General features: G+C 41.1%; 1 protein-coding gene and 1 long non-coding RNA gene across 4 annotated transcripts in view; both read left to right on the forward strand.

Moving 5' to 3' along the window:
- The window catches only part of MON2 (MON2 homolog, regulator of endosome-to-Golgi trafficking), an 86,458-nt gene extending 82,159 nt beyond the window's left edge, over positions 1-4,299 (forward strand). For both annotated transcript variants that reach the window (XM_004582986.2, XM_004582987.4), the window contains 2 exons: positions 329-411; positions 3,632-4,299. In XM_004582986.2, the coding sequence (XP_004583043.2) occupies positions 329-411; positions 3,632-3,795 (247 nt within the window). In that variant the 3' untranslated portion in view covers positions 3,796-4,299. The remainder of the gene's footprint in view (positions 1-328; positions 412-3,631) is intronic.
- A 9,042-nt stretch (positions 4,300-13,341) lies between these two features.
- Positions 13,342-18,591, forward strand: part of LOC131482037 (uncharacterized) — a 70,143-nt gene continuing 64,893 nt past the window's right edge. The window contains exon 1 of one of the 2 annotated variants that reach the window (XR_009246722.1): positions 13,342-13,669. This is a non-coding gene — a long non-coding RNA (uncharacterized LOC131482037). The remainder of the gene's footprint in view (positions 13,670-18,591) is intronic. The other variant, XR_009246721.1, reaches the window with a different exon arrangement.

Genomic DNA, 18,591 nt, shown 5'->3' on the forward strand with positions numbered 1-18,591 from the left:
GCCCAAAACCTTGGGACCCTGCACCCGTGTGCGAGACCCACAAGAAGCTCTTGGCTTCTGATGGGTTTACCTCTGGCATTTTGCCATTTGGGAAATGAACCAGTAGATGGAAAATCTTTCTTTCTGTCCCTCTTTATGTAAATCTAGCCTACCTTTCCAATATAAATAAGTAAATCTTTTAAAAAGCAGTTAAAAGCTAACATTCATTTTGCATTGTATTGTCATTAGTGTTTTTCCAAAGAATAGCTATTTATTCATATCTCATTAGATAACACATTTGGAATATTTTAAATTATTGATGGAATTAATCCCCCACCTCTTTTTATAGGCAACAAGTAACAGAAATCATATTTGTTTTAAAAGCAGTCAGTACTCTAATTGATTCACTTAAGAAAACTCACCCTGAGAATGGTAAGTGCTTAAAATTTTATTCACTTAAATTTATTATACCTACATTGTATCTGTGGTACACTTTTCTGTTAATAAGTTAACTGAAGTTTAGGAAGAAGTAGCAGTCATAAGACATTCTTTTTACCATTTCTTATGACCAGAAATCATTAAATCCATCAGAATGTCCAAAAGTAAAATGAATTTATAATGTTTTATCGCGTGTATGTTAAACAGTTTAGCTGCCCTTTTGTTTGCATGGATAATTCATATTTCATATGTTTTTAATATAAATGATCATTAACTTTTTTAGAGATGGGGATAAGGAAGGCTTTCATCAGTTTGTGATTTACATGATACACTATAAATAACCGTCTTTTTATACTTCATTTTCAATTGCTTTCCCTTTTTGTTACTTATTCTTGCCCAATTCATTCTCTATTACCAAAAATGATTTTTCCAAAGCAGTTTTGTTAATCCATTTCTGCATTACAAAAATTCTTCGTGTGGCGCACTGCCCACCAAGGTACAGAGTCTACCTCCTTTCTACTTATCTGTTCCATTTCCCACTAGACTTCTTTTACCCGTCTCTCCTCCGAAACTAATATTCTCATTCTTCCTCAGTATCACTTACTTTTTCTTGTCCCATTTCTCTGCCTTTATCTACCCAGTTTGACTATTTTTAAGGCCTGTTTTACACTTTTTACAGGTAAAGGATTTGATTGAATTCATAGCACTTCTATGTGCACTTTGGTTTTAAAGCACTGTTGCATTATAGTCATGTATGTATATGGCATACTTCTCTTTACATTTTAAGCTTCTTAGGAGACTTTCTGAGCCTTGGTTTTCTTGCCATCAAATTTTGTTCAATTACAATGTGGCTTGATGGAGTAGTCACTGGCCTTAAATGTTTATTGTTGCTGGTCCAGGATGAGATAAAGTGTTGACAACAGCTACCTCTAGATGGTAGATCACTACCACTATAAAGTAGCTGGGCCCCCAGGAGCTTCCTCCAGATCACTCTGTGGGTCAGCGGCCCAAGGACTTGAGCCATCCTCTGCTGCTTTCCCAGGCCATTATCAGGAGTTGGATTGGGAAGAGGAGCAGCTGGATAGGAACTGGTGCCCATATGGGATGCCTGTGCTCTGTAGTTGGAGGGTCTGTTCTGCCACTGCACTGGCTAGACTTTTGTTTTGGTTTATGTTAGGCAGCAAATTCTTTTTACAAGTGAAACCTTATGTGGATTCCCAGTCTGTAAAATAAGTAAATGCCGGACAGCTTCAACTGACCTTTCCCTTTTCATGAGTGCCCATCAGTCCCACTCTGCTTTTCCTCTCCCTGCCTTCACCTGAGAAAGCCTGAGAGGATAAAGGAACAGTTTAGCATTTTATTAGATATATGTTAAAGAATGAATGTTAGGGCCCGGCGGCAGGGCCTAGCGGCTAAAGTCCTCGCCTTGAACGCACCGGGATCCCATATGAGTGCCGGTTCTAATCCCGGCAGCTCCACTTCCCATCCAGCTCTCTGCTTGTGGCCTGGGAAAGCAGTCGAGGACGGCCCAGTGTATTGGGACCCTGCAGCTGCGTAGGAGACCCGGAAGAGGTTCCTGGTTCCTGGCTTCGGATTGGCGCGCACCGGCCCGTTGCGGCTCACTTGGGGAGTGAATCATTGGATGAAAGATCTTCCTCTCTGTCTCTCCTCTCTGTATATCTGACTTTGTAATAAAATAAATAAATCTTTAAATAAATAAATAAATAAAAGAATGAATGTTAGTAATTTCAGTTGATATTGTGTGAAATACAGTTCCATAATTAAATTAATTTTAGAGGTCCTGAGTTGGATAGTTAACTCTGTTCTATTACTCTGTCTTTAATATGTTCAGGAGAATTACTGATCTCTAAAAGCTAAAATATAGTATCTGTGAAACTTACTTGATCATGAACTTAAAAAGAAAAGACTTATTCATTTGGAACTTAGAATTCTACAGTGAGAGAGGGAGAGATGCATTTTCATGTCTGGTTCACTCCCCAGCTGGGCCAGACTGAAGTCAGGAGTCAGGAGCTTCATCCTGGTTTCCCACATGACTGTCAGGGGCCCAAGCACTTTGGCCATCTTCTGCCATTTCCAGGCACGTTTAGCAGGGATTTGGATCAGAAGTGAAGCAGCCAGAACAGAAACTGGTGCTCCTTGGGATGCTGGCATTGCAGGTGGTGTTCTGCATCCCACTACACCAAGCCCACCGTTAAATGTCTAATAAGTACGTTGAGGAACATTAACTTGAGAAATGTTTGTATTCATTTAAAGCAGAAGTTGAAATGCAGAGAAATTAAATGACCATGGACAGCCATCACTGCCTTATTTCAGAAAAAATGTTAAGAAATTGATGTCTAGTAAATTAAGAGTGAAAAATAAATTAAAATATCTGATACACAGCACAGTAGTTTTTATTCTGTATTAGACTGCCTCTCAGATTTGAGACATGTTCTACAAAGTCTAAGAAGAAATTCCAGCAGATTTTAATGCATTTTTATTACTTTTATGCATAGTACTTACAGGAAAACAAATGCAGTGTTGTCTGAGTATGAGATTCCTGCTGTTTGATAGATAACACCTGTGTCCACTCAGCAGACATTCAACTGTGCATGTTCATGGTTGTAGCAGAGAAGGCAGGCGTGGTGGCACTGGTGTCCACGTGTGGTGATACACATCAATGGTTAGCAAGCAGCAACAGGAAAGAGTGGGTGTACCTACATGTGGTGATTCTACGTTAAAATCAGTGTCAAGAATATGGCTAGGAAATTCTGAACAGATTTTTTTAAACCTTTTTTTAGTAAACAAGTGAGTAAAAATCTGAATTGTTTTCTAATTGTTCTTGACTTATACAACACATTCTCTAAAGTTATACAAAGAACAATGAAGGTTTGTATTACTCAGAGTTTGTATTACCGTGCAAACCTTCACAGTTGCAGTATCATTTAAAATATACTTGCCTAATTAATTAGTATCGATCCACTGCTCATTGATCATATTTTTTTCCCATACCTTATTTAATGGCAGAATTATTTTAATGGTTCCAGTGGTCAAAACAAACAAAAAAAAAACATGCAAACTTGTGAAACGCTTAGATTTTAAGGTTTTTTTTGTTTGTTTGCAATTGCATTTAAAGGATTGAGTTTATGTCAGTTGAGTGATCTCTGCTAGTTCAATTCACCCCTTTTTGAGGTTTGTACTTTTTGCATTACAGTTGATGGAAATACCTGGGCACAGGTAATTGCCTTATACCCGACGTTAGTGGAGTGCATTACCTGCTCATCCTCTGAAGTCTGCTCCGCACTTAAAGAGGCACTAGTTCCCTTTAAGGACTTCATGCAACCACCAGCATCCAAAGTTCAAAACGGAGAATCTTGAGCAGCTCTAATATAGTGAAGGAAGAAACACACCTAAGAATGTTTGCTCCTGAGTCTTCTGTGAGAAGGATGTTTCTTACTAAAAATGATTATTGGCAGCTGTTGTTTGCCTTCTTTAAATTGTACTTATCTGAGTTCAGTAATTCTTAAAAGCTTCCAAAGGCTCCTGAAAGAGTAGCAGTACAAGGATTGAAGCTGTACTGATGAGAGAGATGGTTAACACAACATACCTGCTACCATTTGTTCAACTGGTGATTCAAAAGTGAGCTTATGTATAGCTTGTGGTGTATGTGTTAATGATGTAGTTTTTAAAAAGAAAGAGAACATATTTCAGTTCAGTCAGATTTATTAGGCTGGTGTTTTTGCACCCTTTCTCAAGTATAAAATTCTACTAAAATTTTATGCAAGAAGGTACTGTAACATTCCATATTGTCTATAACCAGCCTTTGTAAACAAAGGGAACGGATAACTGTGTGTATAATAAATAGTACAGTTCTGTATAAAATAGTTGCATTTATTATTTAAATTTTAAAAATATTGATATTGTTAATTAAATGCTTGAAATTGTATTTATTAATACAAAGTTGTTTGCTTACATTTTTGCTATAATTTGCCTTATTGTGCACAGATAAGTTCACATAGTCATGCAGTTAGCTTCATGCTTATTTTAAATGTATTGTTAGTGACTCTGAAGCATCTGGCCTGAAAGGGCATGTGAACACAGCAGCAAATGGTTTAGGATTTGCTGATTCTGCAACCTTCAAGTAGGGGTTATTAATTTACTAAATTGGGATGTATTGTAGCACTATGACTCCATCATACCTCATTTCCTTAAGTGTCTCTTCAAGCTTTCACTTGTCTGTTTTTATATCTGCTCTCTGAATTTTAAAGACTTTTCACATTTTATATTTCTACTGGTTTCCCCCTAACAACATTTATCACTGTCTTTGAATTATAAACCAGGCAAGATGATTTCAGATTTCCTGAAATTTGCCTATGAGATTTTTTTCATTTCACTGCTTCATTTTGTAATATCTTTTCAAGAAGAAAAAAAAATCTATACTAACCCCCAAGTATAAAATATATGTATATTATAAAATGACAAGTGTATTTTTGACAATAATCAAGATCTAGAAAACCAGTAAACTTGCTTAGAGTAAAATACTAATTTTGTTTCACTTTCCTATTCTAGTGAAAAAGAAAAGTGCTCTTGATACATTAACGTAATTGTTTCTAAAAACTGACTTTGACCTAGTTCACTGTATTTTTTATTTAATGAATTATGTTATTATAATATTTTACTTCTGAGTTAAATTTTCATAATCATTTATGTGAAGACAGAAAGATGTGTAAAAAATGATTATTCATAAGAAATCATGGTCTTGGTATTATTTTAGTTTATTAGGAGATCTTTGATGTTAATAGAATTTATTAATTTCAGCTTCTTCCAAATAATCACAAAACAGCAGGAAACACTAGAAATGAGTAACGGATGAAGTATAATGCTGAGACTATTATAACTATCTGATTATTTAAGTTGCACTATTACCTGTAAATATGTGGTAAGTTCTTTTTTGAGGGAGTGTTACTTTTATGTGACTTAATTTCTATTTTATTTTGACTAAAATTAAGGTTAAGCACAACATTTCATTGTTTCTGCTTTTGGTATTTTCCTTAAAGTTGTAAAAAAAAATCACTCAATTGTGTAGTTTATGTTCTACATTTGAATATATCAAATTGGAGATTAGAAAAATCCACACACTACTGATCAATTATTGAAACAGAATAACAAGGGTATGCATTTCAGTAACATATTAAAAATATTGTCATTAGTGTATAAGTGAGACTATACCTATTTTTGAAAAATAACAGATCAGTTGCGAACAGGATAATTATTTTCCAGTCCAGTGGAAGTTAAATGTTAGTTGGGGGTATGCAACATACATTTACATAAACTGAGCAGTTTGATAGTGTATTAGCTTGTGATTTCAGAGCATTTCCTGTGGTTGCAAACATACTAATGCAGTGGATGTGTTAATCCCATATAATAAGGTAATCTGTTCCAATCTTATGGTGCAAGTGGCTGCTCTTCCACCATCTGCTGCATATTATAATTTGAAAGGTTTTTCTTTTTAAGAGTAGTATCTCCCAACACCTTGCAGGCGTCACTACTAGCAAAAATTATTTCTCTGAGCCAAGCATTCCTCTAGCTTGATTTTCTAAAATGCCCTGATCCTGAGGGAGGTTAGCACATTTTCCTTGTTAATATGAACTGGATTCTTGGGTGATTAAAAGAATGGGGCTGTGCAAAATTAGTAGATGCAAGGATATTCAAACACGAAACTCCCAGAGCCAAGATCATTTTGTTGTACAATTGAGCCTATGACTGGTCCTTGAAACAGTATTAATGGTGTCCTTTGAGATAAGTACTAGAAATACACAATGAGCTTTATGCCTCACATAATCATCTTTTGTCAACTTGTAGTGCCTACCTTGTATAGATTGCTGGACAGAAGTATATGTCAACAACTGGATAAAGAATGTCCTTGTCTGTTCTGTCCATTATTAAGGAAATAAGGTGATTGTTAGCTTAAGCAGATTATTTTTTAGTTTAGTTTAATGCTACCACTGCCAAGAAAGAATACATGGTTTTTTAGTATTTTATCATTTTTCTATAATGTTTTAGTATTTTTCTAGTGTTAGTTTTACTTTATAAAATGATATATAATATTTATTAGAAGCCTAATGGGTGCTAAAAGTAAGATGAATAAGAATAAGAGTATACTTTTAAAGAGCTGCTTCGTTTAGTTTTATTGGATCTATATTGTTCCACACCCATTTTTCATCTGTATGTTTATTGATTCCACTCTTGCCATATTCTTTACATTGTATATAGACTTAGAAGTAAGGGATTTTAGTGTACAGGTTTTTTTGCTGGAGAATAGCATTCACTTAGTTACACAGCAGGCCAATAACAACTAGGGTATTTGTGTTAATAAAAACTTTAATAAGCACAGACATATATTGTTCATTGTTGTAATTTGATACTGCTGTAACATTTGATCCAAAGGATTAGATAAACTGAGACTGAATCAGCATCAATTACTTAATAGTGTTAGAAAACAACTCAAGTATATATTCCTGCTGAGGCAGACCCTGGGAGGCAGCAACTGATGGTTCGGATGATCAGTTCCCTGCCCGCCCAGGGAGAGATGGCCTGCGCTAACTCCTCGCGTCACCTCGTGCGCTCACAGCTGTGGCAAGCACTTAAGCAGTGAGCCCTCAAAGCAGAGATTGTCTCTCCCATTCAAATAAATACAAATTTTAAAATTAAAAAATAAAATCTTATTAAAGTAGGGTTTATTGCATTCATGTTAGCAAGGGCTGTGTAGTTTCTTTATAATGACTAATGCATTCTCTCCAAATGTAGAATAATGTAGATGGGCAACCAGATTCTCAAGAGAATGCTTGGCCTGACTAGCCAAGGCAGAACACGTAGGAGCTCACCTACCTACGACTGCCACAGAAATTCATTGGAAGTTTGTAAGTTCCTGGAATGGACCAATGTTCAGGCCCAGAATATTATATAGTAGTTGTTGTTTTTTTCAATATATAAAATGACCACAGACAAGGACAAAAATGGTTTCTGAGAGAGCAATGCCATGAACCTATTATGTTCCTCAAATGTTCAGTTTATCATCCTGGTAGATTCCATGATACTGTGTAGAGAAGCCTTAGGGTGTATTTACCTACAGCATTATGAGTGAAGGGTGGTTTTTTTTGTTTTGTTTTCTAAGAACAAATTTATAACAAATATTGTATTACCTATTTGTGTAAATAATTTTTAATACTTCATAATCATTTGTATGAAAAATTTTATATCCCTGGAAAGTGGTGGATTTGGATTGAAAAACTGTCAAAAAGATTGGGGGGGGAGACTTTGTATATTGATTTATATACAAACTGCTTCAGAGGTTAAAATAAATAAAATAATAAGTTATAATAATTAAAAATATATAGCCAAGAGTGAGGGAACCCTTTTCCATTGGTTCACTCCCCAGATGTTTTCAACATCCAGGCCAAAACCGGAAGCCTAGCTTGGAGTCAGATCCAAGGTTCTCACTTGGGTAGCAAAACCCACCCACCCAGCCCATCACTTCTTGCATAGGCTGTACTGGCATGAAGCTGGGCTCAGGAGCTGAAGTCAGGTGGGAAGCACAGGTATGGGGGTAGGAAACATGGCATCTTAAATGCCAGACTGAATGCCCTAAGTACTCCTAAATGCAATATTTGAGTGAACTAGCAGTCACTCTTCAAAAGGGCATAGGTTGAATAAGCATGCCTTTTGTGAATAGAAAAATTGTTGATAATCTTGATAATTTGAAGCAATGGTCTGAGACTCTGCTTTTTAAAAATCATATTTCCTCAAAGGTGTGTCCTTATTTTCAAAATGGAGGTGATAATGAATTTTTCTTTAGAGAAAAAAGTTTGGAGTTGATTTCATAGTGGCATTCTTAGGGCAGTTAATTCGGATGGTTTAGTAAATTGAGTCCTGTAGCCTAAAAAATCAGCATTGGCTATTGTTTTCTTTGCTCCTTTCCTTTTTTTGCTTGCATTTTTATCTTCTGACACCTTTCCCCAGTTTTGTTCTTTTCAGTCTGTGCATTCTCTGAGCTCTTCTCCAATGTCAGCTATTTCTTGTTCATAACAAGTAGAGCTGGTAGGCTTTCTGTAAGTGAGATTCTGAAATAACCTTCATGTTGGCTCCTGTTGCCTTTGTGCAAAGGTGAAGTTCCTGCTGTTTGAAAATAGTTGGACAAGTTAAAGTAATTTATATCTCCTATCTTCCTGAAGCCACAAGATTCAGCAGACAAGTTGTTCACTAAATTGGATTGCTATAAATATGGATTGAAAGCTAAACTTGGAGTAGTCAGGTCTTTTCTGTGATGCAGATAGAGAAGTTATTCTACTTCAAAGGAGAGTATTTAAAATCTGCTTGCTTGAGGGTGTGTGTGTGTGTGTGTTCTGCGAAAATTATCTTTTGGCTGAGGATACTTAAACAAGTGCAGGATTTTTAAAATCTAAATGTTACTTACTGATTTTTAATACTTATACTCCCAACTTCCAAGAATTTGAAACAAGATGTGGTCCCTGTGTTTCACTTATTTCCTCTGTGACAAACCAGTATTTTTTTCATGGAAGATCTAGAGTGCTTACTGTCCTAGTCTCCGAGTCTGTCTGGAATGTTTGGTATTTACTGTGACACCAAGGTCAGTGTCAACATTCCTATTATTACTTTGAGATTGCTGTTGATCACACCACTAAATAAGAAAAAGAAAATTACTGAATTTTGAGGCCACTGTCAGTTGCTGCAATGTAAGTTTTATTCTAAGCGAAAATGTATTAAATACTGCAGCCAGGAAAGTTCTGTGCTAAATCAGGCCATTACTTGGAGAACCATTGCAAAATCATGTTTTACTAGAAGGGAGAAAAAAAAATGCCAAAGCTATAATATTATGATTTATTCTTTTTACATAGGAAAATAAAATATTAATCTTTGGATCCTACTGTGCAAATTTTGTTTGTTTTCCAGCTTTTACTACCCCTGGGTCATAATTTTACATGTAACTTACAGCTGTTGTCTCTTCAGGCAGTTACCACATGGTGTTTGTGTCAGACTGGCTGTATTTATCTAAATTTGTGAAATTATTTTTTAGCTCCCAACACAGTTCTTGAAAGCCATAACACTGTTATACTTCTCCTTATAATTTTTATGCTGTTTAGATGTATCAGTCACGTATTATACTCATGAAAATCTTTTGGCCTAAAAACCCACATTTTCTTTGTAATTTACAACACCTCTAAAAAAAAATCCCTGCGTATTTATAACTGTGATTAACTTGCTTTACCTTTACCACTGTGATTCCAGGTTTTGGTTTTTGAAAGGCAGAGTGAGGTATCTGCTGGTTCACTCCCTAATGCTCTCCGCAGCCTGCTTGGGAAGGTTAAAGCCAAGAGCTGGGAATTCAGTTTTGAGCTTCCCACGTGGGTTGCGGAGATGGATCCACCTGCTGCATCTCCTGCTGCCTCCCGGGTGTGCACTAACAGGAACCTGGAGTCGACTGGGACTCGGGCATCCCAGGGTGAGATGCAGGCGTACCCAGTGACATCCTAACCACTGTGGCTCACGGCTGCTTTAGGTTTTCAATTATGTTCCATCAGCACTAGTTCTCTCATATCTTAAAACTAACCACTTGATAATTTCAAATCTGACCAGCGATCCATTTTTCTGCAATATATTTTGTACTTAATTTTCTCATTCTAGTTGGATCCATAACATTATAGACACCCTGTTTCATTGATTCTGTTTAAAGTCTTTACAAGTGGTATTTAAAATATATTTAGAAAATCTTACACCTATGGCCAATTTGGGAAAAGAACTATAAAATGTAATAAAGGGCAAGTGTTTTTGAGAGTTGGGTGAGACTGCCAGTTTATAGGGAGGCAGTGTTGTGGCACGGTGGGCTGTACTGCTGCTTGTTACATAGTAGGGTGCCAGTTCTCAGCACTGATGCTCTGCTTCTCCTTGCAAAGGAAGACAGCTGAAGTCCTTGGATTCCTGCTGCCCATCTGGGAGACTCAGCTGCTGCTTCAGCTTGACCTGGCCCTGGCTCTCGTGGCCATTTGGGGGAGTGAAAAAGGATAGAAGGTCTCTGTTGCTCTGCTTTTCAAATAAATCTAAAAGCTATTAGTATATAAAGTAAAAAACAAAAGAATACATATACTAAAGACATGATGTCCTCAGTAATTTGGAAAGTCTTATTTGAGTAAAAATTTTAGGTCAAATGAAAACCATTCCTCATGTACCCGAGACTGTTAATATTTTGAGCATTTTTTTAAAAGACTGATTTATTTTTATTGGAAAGATTTGCAAAGAGAGACAGAAAGATCTTCCATCTGCTGACTCCTCAAATGGCTGCAACGGCTGGAGCTGTGCCGATCTGAAGCCAGAAGCCCAGAGCTTCCTCCTGGTCTCCCACACAGGTGCAGGGTCCCAAGGCTTTCGGCTTCTGCTTTCCCAGGCCACAAGCAGGGAGCTGGAAGGGAAGTGGAGTGGCAAGGACATGAACCGGCACCCATGTGGGATCCTGGTGCTTGGAAGCGACGACTTTAGCCACTAGGCTACTGTGCCGGGCCATTTGAGCGTTTTTAAATCTTGGGCTATTTGTGATACTGCCTATCCTGTCTGTTGCAATACCAGACCATTCTTTCTCTAACTCTCAGAGAAAAATAATTTGCTTTTAAAATTCCTTTCAGTTGTGTCATACAAGTATGTTATAGAAAAAGTATATACAGTAATTTTTCTAATTCTTAATTTTAATCACATCTCTGAAGTATGCAGTGTGTGAAGGCCAGAGCATGACCTATAGTGTTCCTTTAAAAGAAATATTGGAAAATCACATATAGAGGAAGATATTCTGTCCATTGATTCACTCTCCAGGCGGTCACAAAGGCCAGAGCTGCGTGCACATCTGAAGCCAGGAGCCCGGAACCTCTTCTTAGTCACCCATGCAGGTGCAGGGTCCCAAGGCTTTGGGCTGTCCTCCAATGCTTTCCCAGGCCACAAGCAGAGAGCTGGATGGGAAGCAAGGCCCGTATGAGATCCTGACATGTGCAAGGGGAGGACTTCAACTGCTAGGCTACAGCGCCAGGCCTTATAGTGTTCCTTTTAATCCTCACAGTGCTCTTACAAGGAAGAAATGGTCAAGGTTTAGAAGCTGAACTGAGTCACCTTAAAGTTTGAGTGAATCAGTTGCATCTTGATTCAAAAGCTGTTCTTTCGACTACAGTCTGCTAGTTTTATGTTTTACAATTCTTAAAATCCAAGCCTTACTAAAATAAGTCGAAGGAATTTTGAGGGGATTACTGTTTATATGAATAGGCACTGACACAAATGCAGTTAACCATATCAAGGAAATCAGATATTGTGGAAATCGATTTGTCCAGTAACTGTACCTCCATAGGTATTCAGTATTGGTTTGAAACAATTTATCAAAAACATCTTACCTGATTATACAATAAGCAGTAAGTCATGACTTAGTAAGTTCAGCCCCAGTTCTGCTATTTACAGTATCTGACTTCCTGCAAATTAATTATCCCACTTGATTTTCATCTGTGCAGTGGAATGAATAGTGCCACAGCCAGTGCAGCTTTGAGCAGGGTGGGAGAGGGATGCCTGTACGGCAAAAGACAAACAGAAGTAGAAGGTTTTTTGAAAGCAGAGGTCAGAAAGTTCAAGTTCGAGAAAGGAACAATTTAGTGCCTGTCCAGGCAGCTTTTCCTGACTTGATTTCACCTGTGGGTCTTTTGTTTACGGACCAATCTAATTCAGCCAGGAACCCTGCCCTGGGACTTCATGCCCAAAGGTAGGAGAGCGTGACCATTTACACAAGTCCCCTTAAGGCCTCTGTCTTGGGAATGCGTGCTGCCTGGGGCTCTGGCTTTGCCAACCATGGACCTTGTCAATGCGCAGCAGTCATCCCTACAGCCTGCATTCCCAGAAACCTGAAACTGGCCTGGCGTCTGGCTGCTCTCTCCCCAGTGACCTCTGACACCGGAACTCAGAACACCTGAAGAGGGCCTTGGTTCTTACTGCGCTAAGAACCTTCTGTCCGACAGCCTCTGGCAAGTAGGTTAATGCACTGACTACCAATTATTAGATCTCTTTAAAAGTTGTGTCAGAAGGCACTGTGCCTGGCACATGTTGAGTGCTGGGTGGTAAAAGAAATAAGACTTGGCACATACCATTCAAGAAAGGTGTTTATTCGAATTGGTCCCAACAGGGGCAGGTTTTTGCCATTTACTGTACAACCAGCAAGTCTCCATCGCTGTTTTCTTGCTGACTCTAGCATCAATCATTAGGGATGCTCATGCTTTCGTTGCTGCTTGTTAAGGAAACCACACTTAGGAAAAGTCACTAAGGGTTGACGTGTCAAAATTCTACCTCCATTTTATGTTAGACTTTAGGATAATCTCTGCCCCCATGGAGTTCATACTTTTGCAGGGAACACAGGCCTTCGGTGAAATGTATGTAGTCATAAAATATGAAACCTTGGTCTAGGCCTCAAAAAATTAATCTTTAAAAATACAAAATATAGGATATTAGTTCTATTTCAAACACTTTTTTTTTTTTAAAGATTTGCAAAGCAAAGTTAGGCGTCTTTTGTCCACTGGTTCAATCCGTAGATGGTGGCGAGACCCAGGACTGGGCAAGGCTCGAGCCAGTGACCAGGGCCTTCCTCCACCCACGCAGGTGTAGAAGCCCAACAACCAGGGCTTCCTCCGCTTCCCCAGGTGCACGCAGGGAGGCGGGTCACACCTGGAGCTTCAGGGCGTTATAAAAGATGCTGGTACAGGCCGTACCTTAACTCGCTCCACCATAGCACCAGAGCCAGTATTCATTTTTAAAAATACATGGGATATATGCTTTGAAAGTATTCATTTATCTGAAGTTCCAATTTGAACATCTTGTACTTTATCTGACAAACCCCGGTAACTTTAGCGTCCTGCCGGGGAAAAAAAAACGAGGTAAAAATTGTTGGCTAGGCCAAGTTAAGACAAGGATGCAAGACACCTGGCCGGCTCCCAAAACTTGGCCTTAAAAAGGGGGGGGGGGGGGGAAGCCTGCAAAGCCCTGGGAGCCTGCGCAGTGAAGCGACGCGCGCAGCAGCTTTCCCGCCGGTTCCGTGCGCGGCACGGAGCTCGGGCCACACCGCGGGGGTGGGGCGCCCACGGCCCCGTCTTTGCCGGCTGGAAAAGGAAGTGCCGGAAACTTGGAGCCCCGGCCAGAGTACAACGTGTCCACCTCGGAAGAGGTGAGTGCCGCCATCTTTGCGTGCACTGGGCGGGAAGAAGTTGGGGGCGCTCCCCCGCGGCTGGTGGGGCGGACTCCGGGCAGGCGGAGTGGGCCGACGCGGGGGAAGGGGCACGGCTCGTGGCCTTTTCCTCTCGGTGCTGACGTGGAGCCGGGGTCCCCCGGCGGGAGTAGATGCCGGGCGGAGAACGGGGACGCCGCCTGGGTCCCGGATGTAAGATGGCGGCGCGGGGGGTGGGGGCCGCGGCCCGGCGGGGCCGTCACGTGGTGGGGAGCAGCGCGCGAGCCTCCTTCATAAGTGATCTCTATGGTTCGTCCGGACGCACTGGGGCAGCGGAGCGCGAGCCGGCTCGTGTGTCCGCGGCGCGCCGAAGCGGCGCCCGGTCGGCCTTCGATTTTACGGGGTTTTTTTGTTTTGTTTTCGTTCTGCTTTCGGCTTCCTGCAGAGCTGTACGGGATCTCCCCGAAGGGTATGGGGAACGGGCTGCCGCGGGACCGCCGGGCGTCGGCGGAGCCCGGGGTGGCGTCGGCGGGGCGCAGCTCGGCGTGCCCGGGGGCGCGGGCGGCCCGGGCGGCGGCTGCGGGACAGAGGCGCGGCCTCCCCCGCCGACGCGGCAGCCCCGGGATGTGGCGGGAACGCCGCTCGCTGCCCTCGGGGAACGTCCGGCGTCTCTCCGCGTGGTGGGTTTTTTTTTTGGTTTTTTTTTTTGCCCGCCCATCCCATTTCCTGCTTTCGAGCGGCTCTGGAGACTAGCCGTCTTGGGAGCGGCTCTCCCCGCTGGACGTGGCCGCTGCTTGCTCGCTGGAGAACGCCGCCCTCGCCTGGGCTGGAGGGGCGCGGGGCTCCCGGGCGCTGGGCGGGGTCTCGGGGCGCGGCGGAGGAAGGACGGAGGAGCGCCCGAGCTGCCCGGCCGCCCCGCGCGGGCACCGGCGCCTCGCCTACACCATGGCCCTGGCTGAGGTAGTAGTTTGTGCTGTTGGTCGGGTTGTGACATTGCCCGCTGTGGAGATAACTGCGCAAGCTACTGCCTTGCTAGTGCTGGTGATGCTCAGCGCCGCCGAGGAGGACAATGGCCGGGAATCCCCTTTGTTTTGCGGGGCGCCGGGACAGCCCGCCGAGACCGTTAGCCTCACGTTTTCCGGCAGAGGGGTGCAGGGCAGAGGGCTGGAGCGCGGGGCTGAGCTGTGGCATTCGCTCTCGGCGGAGGGAGTGGGATTGTGGAAGATACTGCTGACACGGAGAACTTTCCCCTTAAATCGCGCGAAGGCTGCTTGGAGCAGTTGAGGTTGCATTTTAGACTCCCGGTACCTGTTTTGCCTCATTCTCCAGTTGTAGGTATGAGTGGGCAGGAGCCTTTCCGTTGTGCTGGCTTTGGGGACCGAAGGTTAGACCCCGTAACTACAAAGTTTATGCTTTAACATCTTAGAATTGATTTTTTTTTTGGCATGTACTCTCCTTTTTGCTTTTTTTCTGAAATGTAAAACTGAAGCAATTTCGGGTTTCTGTTTCAACTTTACAACTTTTTGAGAAGAATGAATTGATATACTGCTTAATTGTAAGAAGCAAATAAATTCTTTTTACAGTGCGTTTAGTGGCTTCGTTTTTATTTCTGTTATAACTTTGGACAATCAAATTGGTAGCGGTTGGGGGGGTTGGATTCTCACGTTGTGTTTTTTAAATTTATGTCATTGCATTTTCATATGGAGGAAGGGATCAGGGAGTTGGAAATATGGTTTCTAGGTAGGTAAAGCTTGGAACACTTTAATGAGTGACCACACATCCTAGTAGGAAAATTTAATTTTGATAGAGAAATTGTGGTTTGGATAACTAGTGAAATTGTTTGATATGCTAAGTACTCCGAAGCCTGCATGGGGGGAAAAAAGATGCTTGCATTTCTTTTTCAATTTCATTTTCACTGAGACAGTTAGGTGAGTCTTAGTGCTTTTTCTTTAAAAATTGGTGTTTGATTTATATATGATGCGATTGCAAAAATCCCTGGGTTTTTGATGCTCAATTGAAAACATTTGGTAGCTTTTTATTTACAAAAAGGCACAACAAGAGGAAATGTTATGAGAGGAACAGTATCTCTGTTTCTTTGGTAAGAGCTTTTTAAATTCAGAAGTGATCTGGTAGGTGTCCCTGCTTGAGAGTAACCCAGCTCCTTCGCCAGGAGGAGGAATCCGAAAGGCCTATACCACTTGTGTGTCGGCCCCAAGTTTACTTTTCTAGGTAGTTAAGTAAGTTCAGTGCCTATTTATTGTTTTGATGATGAAAACCTCAGGGTGCCATGTTTATTCTAGGAGAAACTAATCAGAATGATTGTACTGTACCTTGCTTTTCTGAGAGCCTTCAGTGAACCAACCTAACCATCCAATCTACTACTTTGTTTTAACACTTTTATGGCAACAACAATTGTTAATCTACCCCAAAGTATTTAAAATTCTTGTACTTTATTGAATTTTTAAGTGGGTTGGCATATTAGAAATGTTTGACATCCTACACAAATTATTTGTAATTTTACCCTTTTTCATCCCAAACTGTACTGCCCACATAGTAACGTTTTCAAATACTGCATATAAAAGAAGTGACACCTTCACTAAATTACAGCAGAAAACAGTGCCACCAGCTGTTTTTTGGCCCCATAGTTGCATTATCTCTCATTTTAAACATGAACCAGCATTTTTCTCAACACACTGATAATTAGCAATTGAACAGTATCCCTCAAGATTAATTTGCCTTGTCAGAAAAAAAAATACTTTTCAATCTTCATTTTATTGACATTTACTTGGCGCAATTAACTTTTTTGTTAAAGGTCGTTTGTCAGACATTTAAGTAGTTTGTAGTTGCAAAAAATCCACTGACCGAAGGGAGGAAGGCAGTGTCGTCAATACTGGGCCATAGCCAGACGAAGGGAGGGACGTTTGAATCAATGCCCTGTTTGGAAATGGATATGTTCTCGTCTATGGGATTTACTGTTGGGAAAAGGTTCTCTGGTTAGCTTACAAAATTCACTTGGAAGCTATTAGAGTAATGTTCTGGCAGGTAGGCAGTACTGACCAACAAGATTTAGCAAGGTTTTCTGTATCTTGTGGAGTGGCCCCCTGCAAAAAAAAAAAAAAAAAAAATTCTTGCCAGAGGCACCTGACAATGAAAATTAGCTCTTTAGTTGGTAGGAACATGCTGAGAAGGCTGTGAGGTTTCAGTAACTAGACATTGCCTCTCCTATTGTTTACTATTCCCACCTCCATGGTAAACAAACCTGATGAGGGAGGTGCCATTTGCTTTCCCATTGGACAACCCTGTCCTTTGTAGAAGGCAAGTAGGACGGTTACCGAAAGTGAGTGAGCATTTGCCCTAGCAGTGAGGACCCCCAGAGGGAACCTGCAGCTTGGGAAGCACAGGTGAGGGCTTAGGTAGCCAAGTGGCTGCCGTCCACATGGGAGACCCAGATTAGGTTCCTGGCTCCTTACTTAGACATCTGTGGAGTGAGCCAGGGGATGGGAATGTTGTAATAACTGAACAGCTGTTGTCACTGGTAGATAATTAAGGAAAAACAAAATTACCTGTATGATTGTCTAATGAAATTCATTAGGTATTTTTGTTGGATTATCGCTGTTAGACACCATGGGAAAAGCAAAGTAATTGGACTGTTAGGTCATTGCCTCAAAGGAAGGAAAGACACCATGTACAGTGTTTTAAATCCAAATGTGTGTGAGAGAAAAGCATTAGTGACCTACTTCACTTTTGGAGACTTGGCAGAAAGAAAACGGGTGAACAAGCTAAGTGGGGAGGAAAGTGTGGAGCACTTGGTAAGGGTGCTTCAGGCAGTTCTCTGATTACATTTCTTGGGGACCAGAAATACAATTAAGACTTGATATGGGAAGGCACTGCTTTTGCTCATTTGGCTAATCATCTGTCTGCCGGCGCTGGCATCCTATAAGGGCACTGGCTTGTGTCCCAGTTGCTCCACTTTCCATGCAGCCCGCTGCTTCTGACCTGGGAAAGCAGCCGAAAATGTCCCAAGGCTTTGGGACCCTGCACCCACATGGGAGAATAGGAGAGGGTTCCTGGCTTCCTATCAGCTCAGCTCAGCTTGGCTCCGGCCATTATGGCCATTTGGGAAGTGAACCAGCAGATGGAAGATCTGTTTCCCTCGTCAGTTTGCTTTTCCAATAAAAATACTTTTTTTTCACATTTTTTAAAAATTTTATTTATTTTTATTGGAAAGATGTACAGAGGAAAAAACAGAGAGGAAGATCTTCTATCCGATGATTCACTCCACAAGTGGCTGCAATGGCCAGAGCTGAGCCCATCTGAAGCCAGGAGCCAGGAACCTCCTCCCTATGCAGCTGCAAGGTCCCAATGCATTGGGCCGTCCTCGACTGCTTTCCCAGACCACAAACAGGAAGCTGGATGGGAAGTGGGGCTGCCGGGATTAGAACCAGTGCCCATATGAGATCCTGGGCGTGTTCAAGGCAAGGACTTTAACAGCTACACTATTCCCTAATAAAAATAATCTTAAAGCATTGACAAGATGTACCAGCTGGCTTAGATTTAATCCTGTATTTGGTACTAAGGTGTTGTAGGTCTCACCTGAATCTAAGAAAAGCATTACTAGTTCCACATGAAATGTTGTATTGTTCTTATTTCAAATTGAACATTGCTTTTTTTTGAGAAGTTTTCATTTGATAATCCTTCCTTAGTGCTTTTTTCAGTTGTAATGGGTTGTGTCTACATAGGATTTCTGGCTACTAAATTTGAGTAGCATTCTCTTAAATTTTCCTGTTGAGGCCCAAAAGTACAACTTTAGTCCCTTAGTTAACTCGTATGAGCAAGCTTCTAACTAGGAGTCTTGGGGTTGGTTTTACCAAGGAGCTCTCAGCCTTAAACACCACTTTCTGGAAATATGCCATTGTCTTTGA

The sequence above is a fragment of the Ochotona princeps genome, chromosome 15, assembly GCF_030435755.1.
Source record: "Ochotona princeps isolate mOchPri1 chromosome 15, mOchPri1.hap1, whole genome shotgun sequence".
Lineage (NCBI taxonomy): Eukaryota > Metazoa > Chordata > Mammalia > Lagomorpha > Ochotonidae > Ochotona > Ochotona princeps.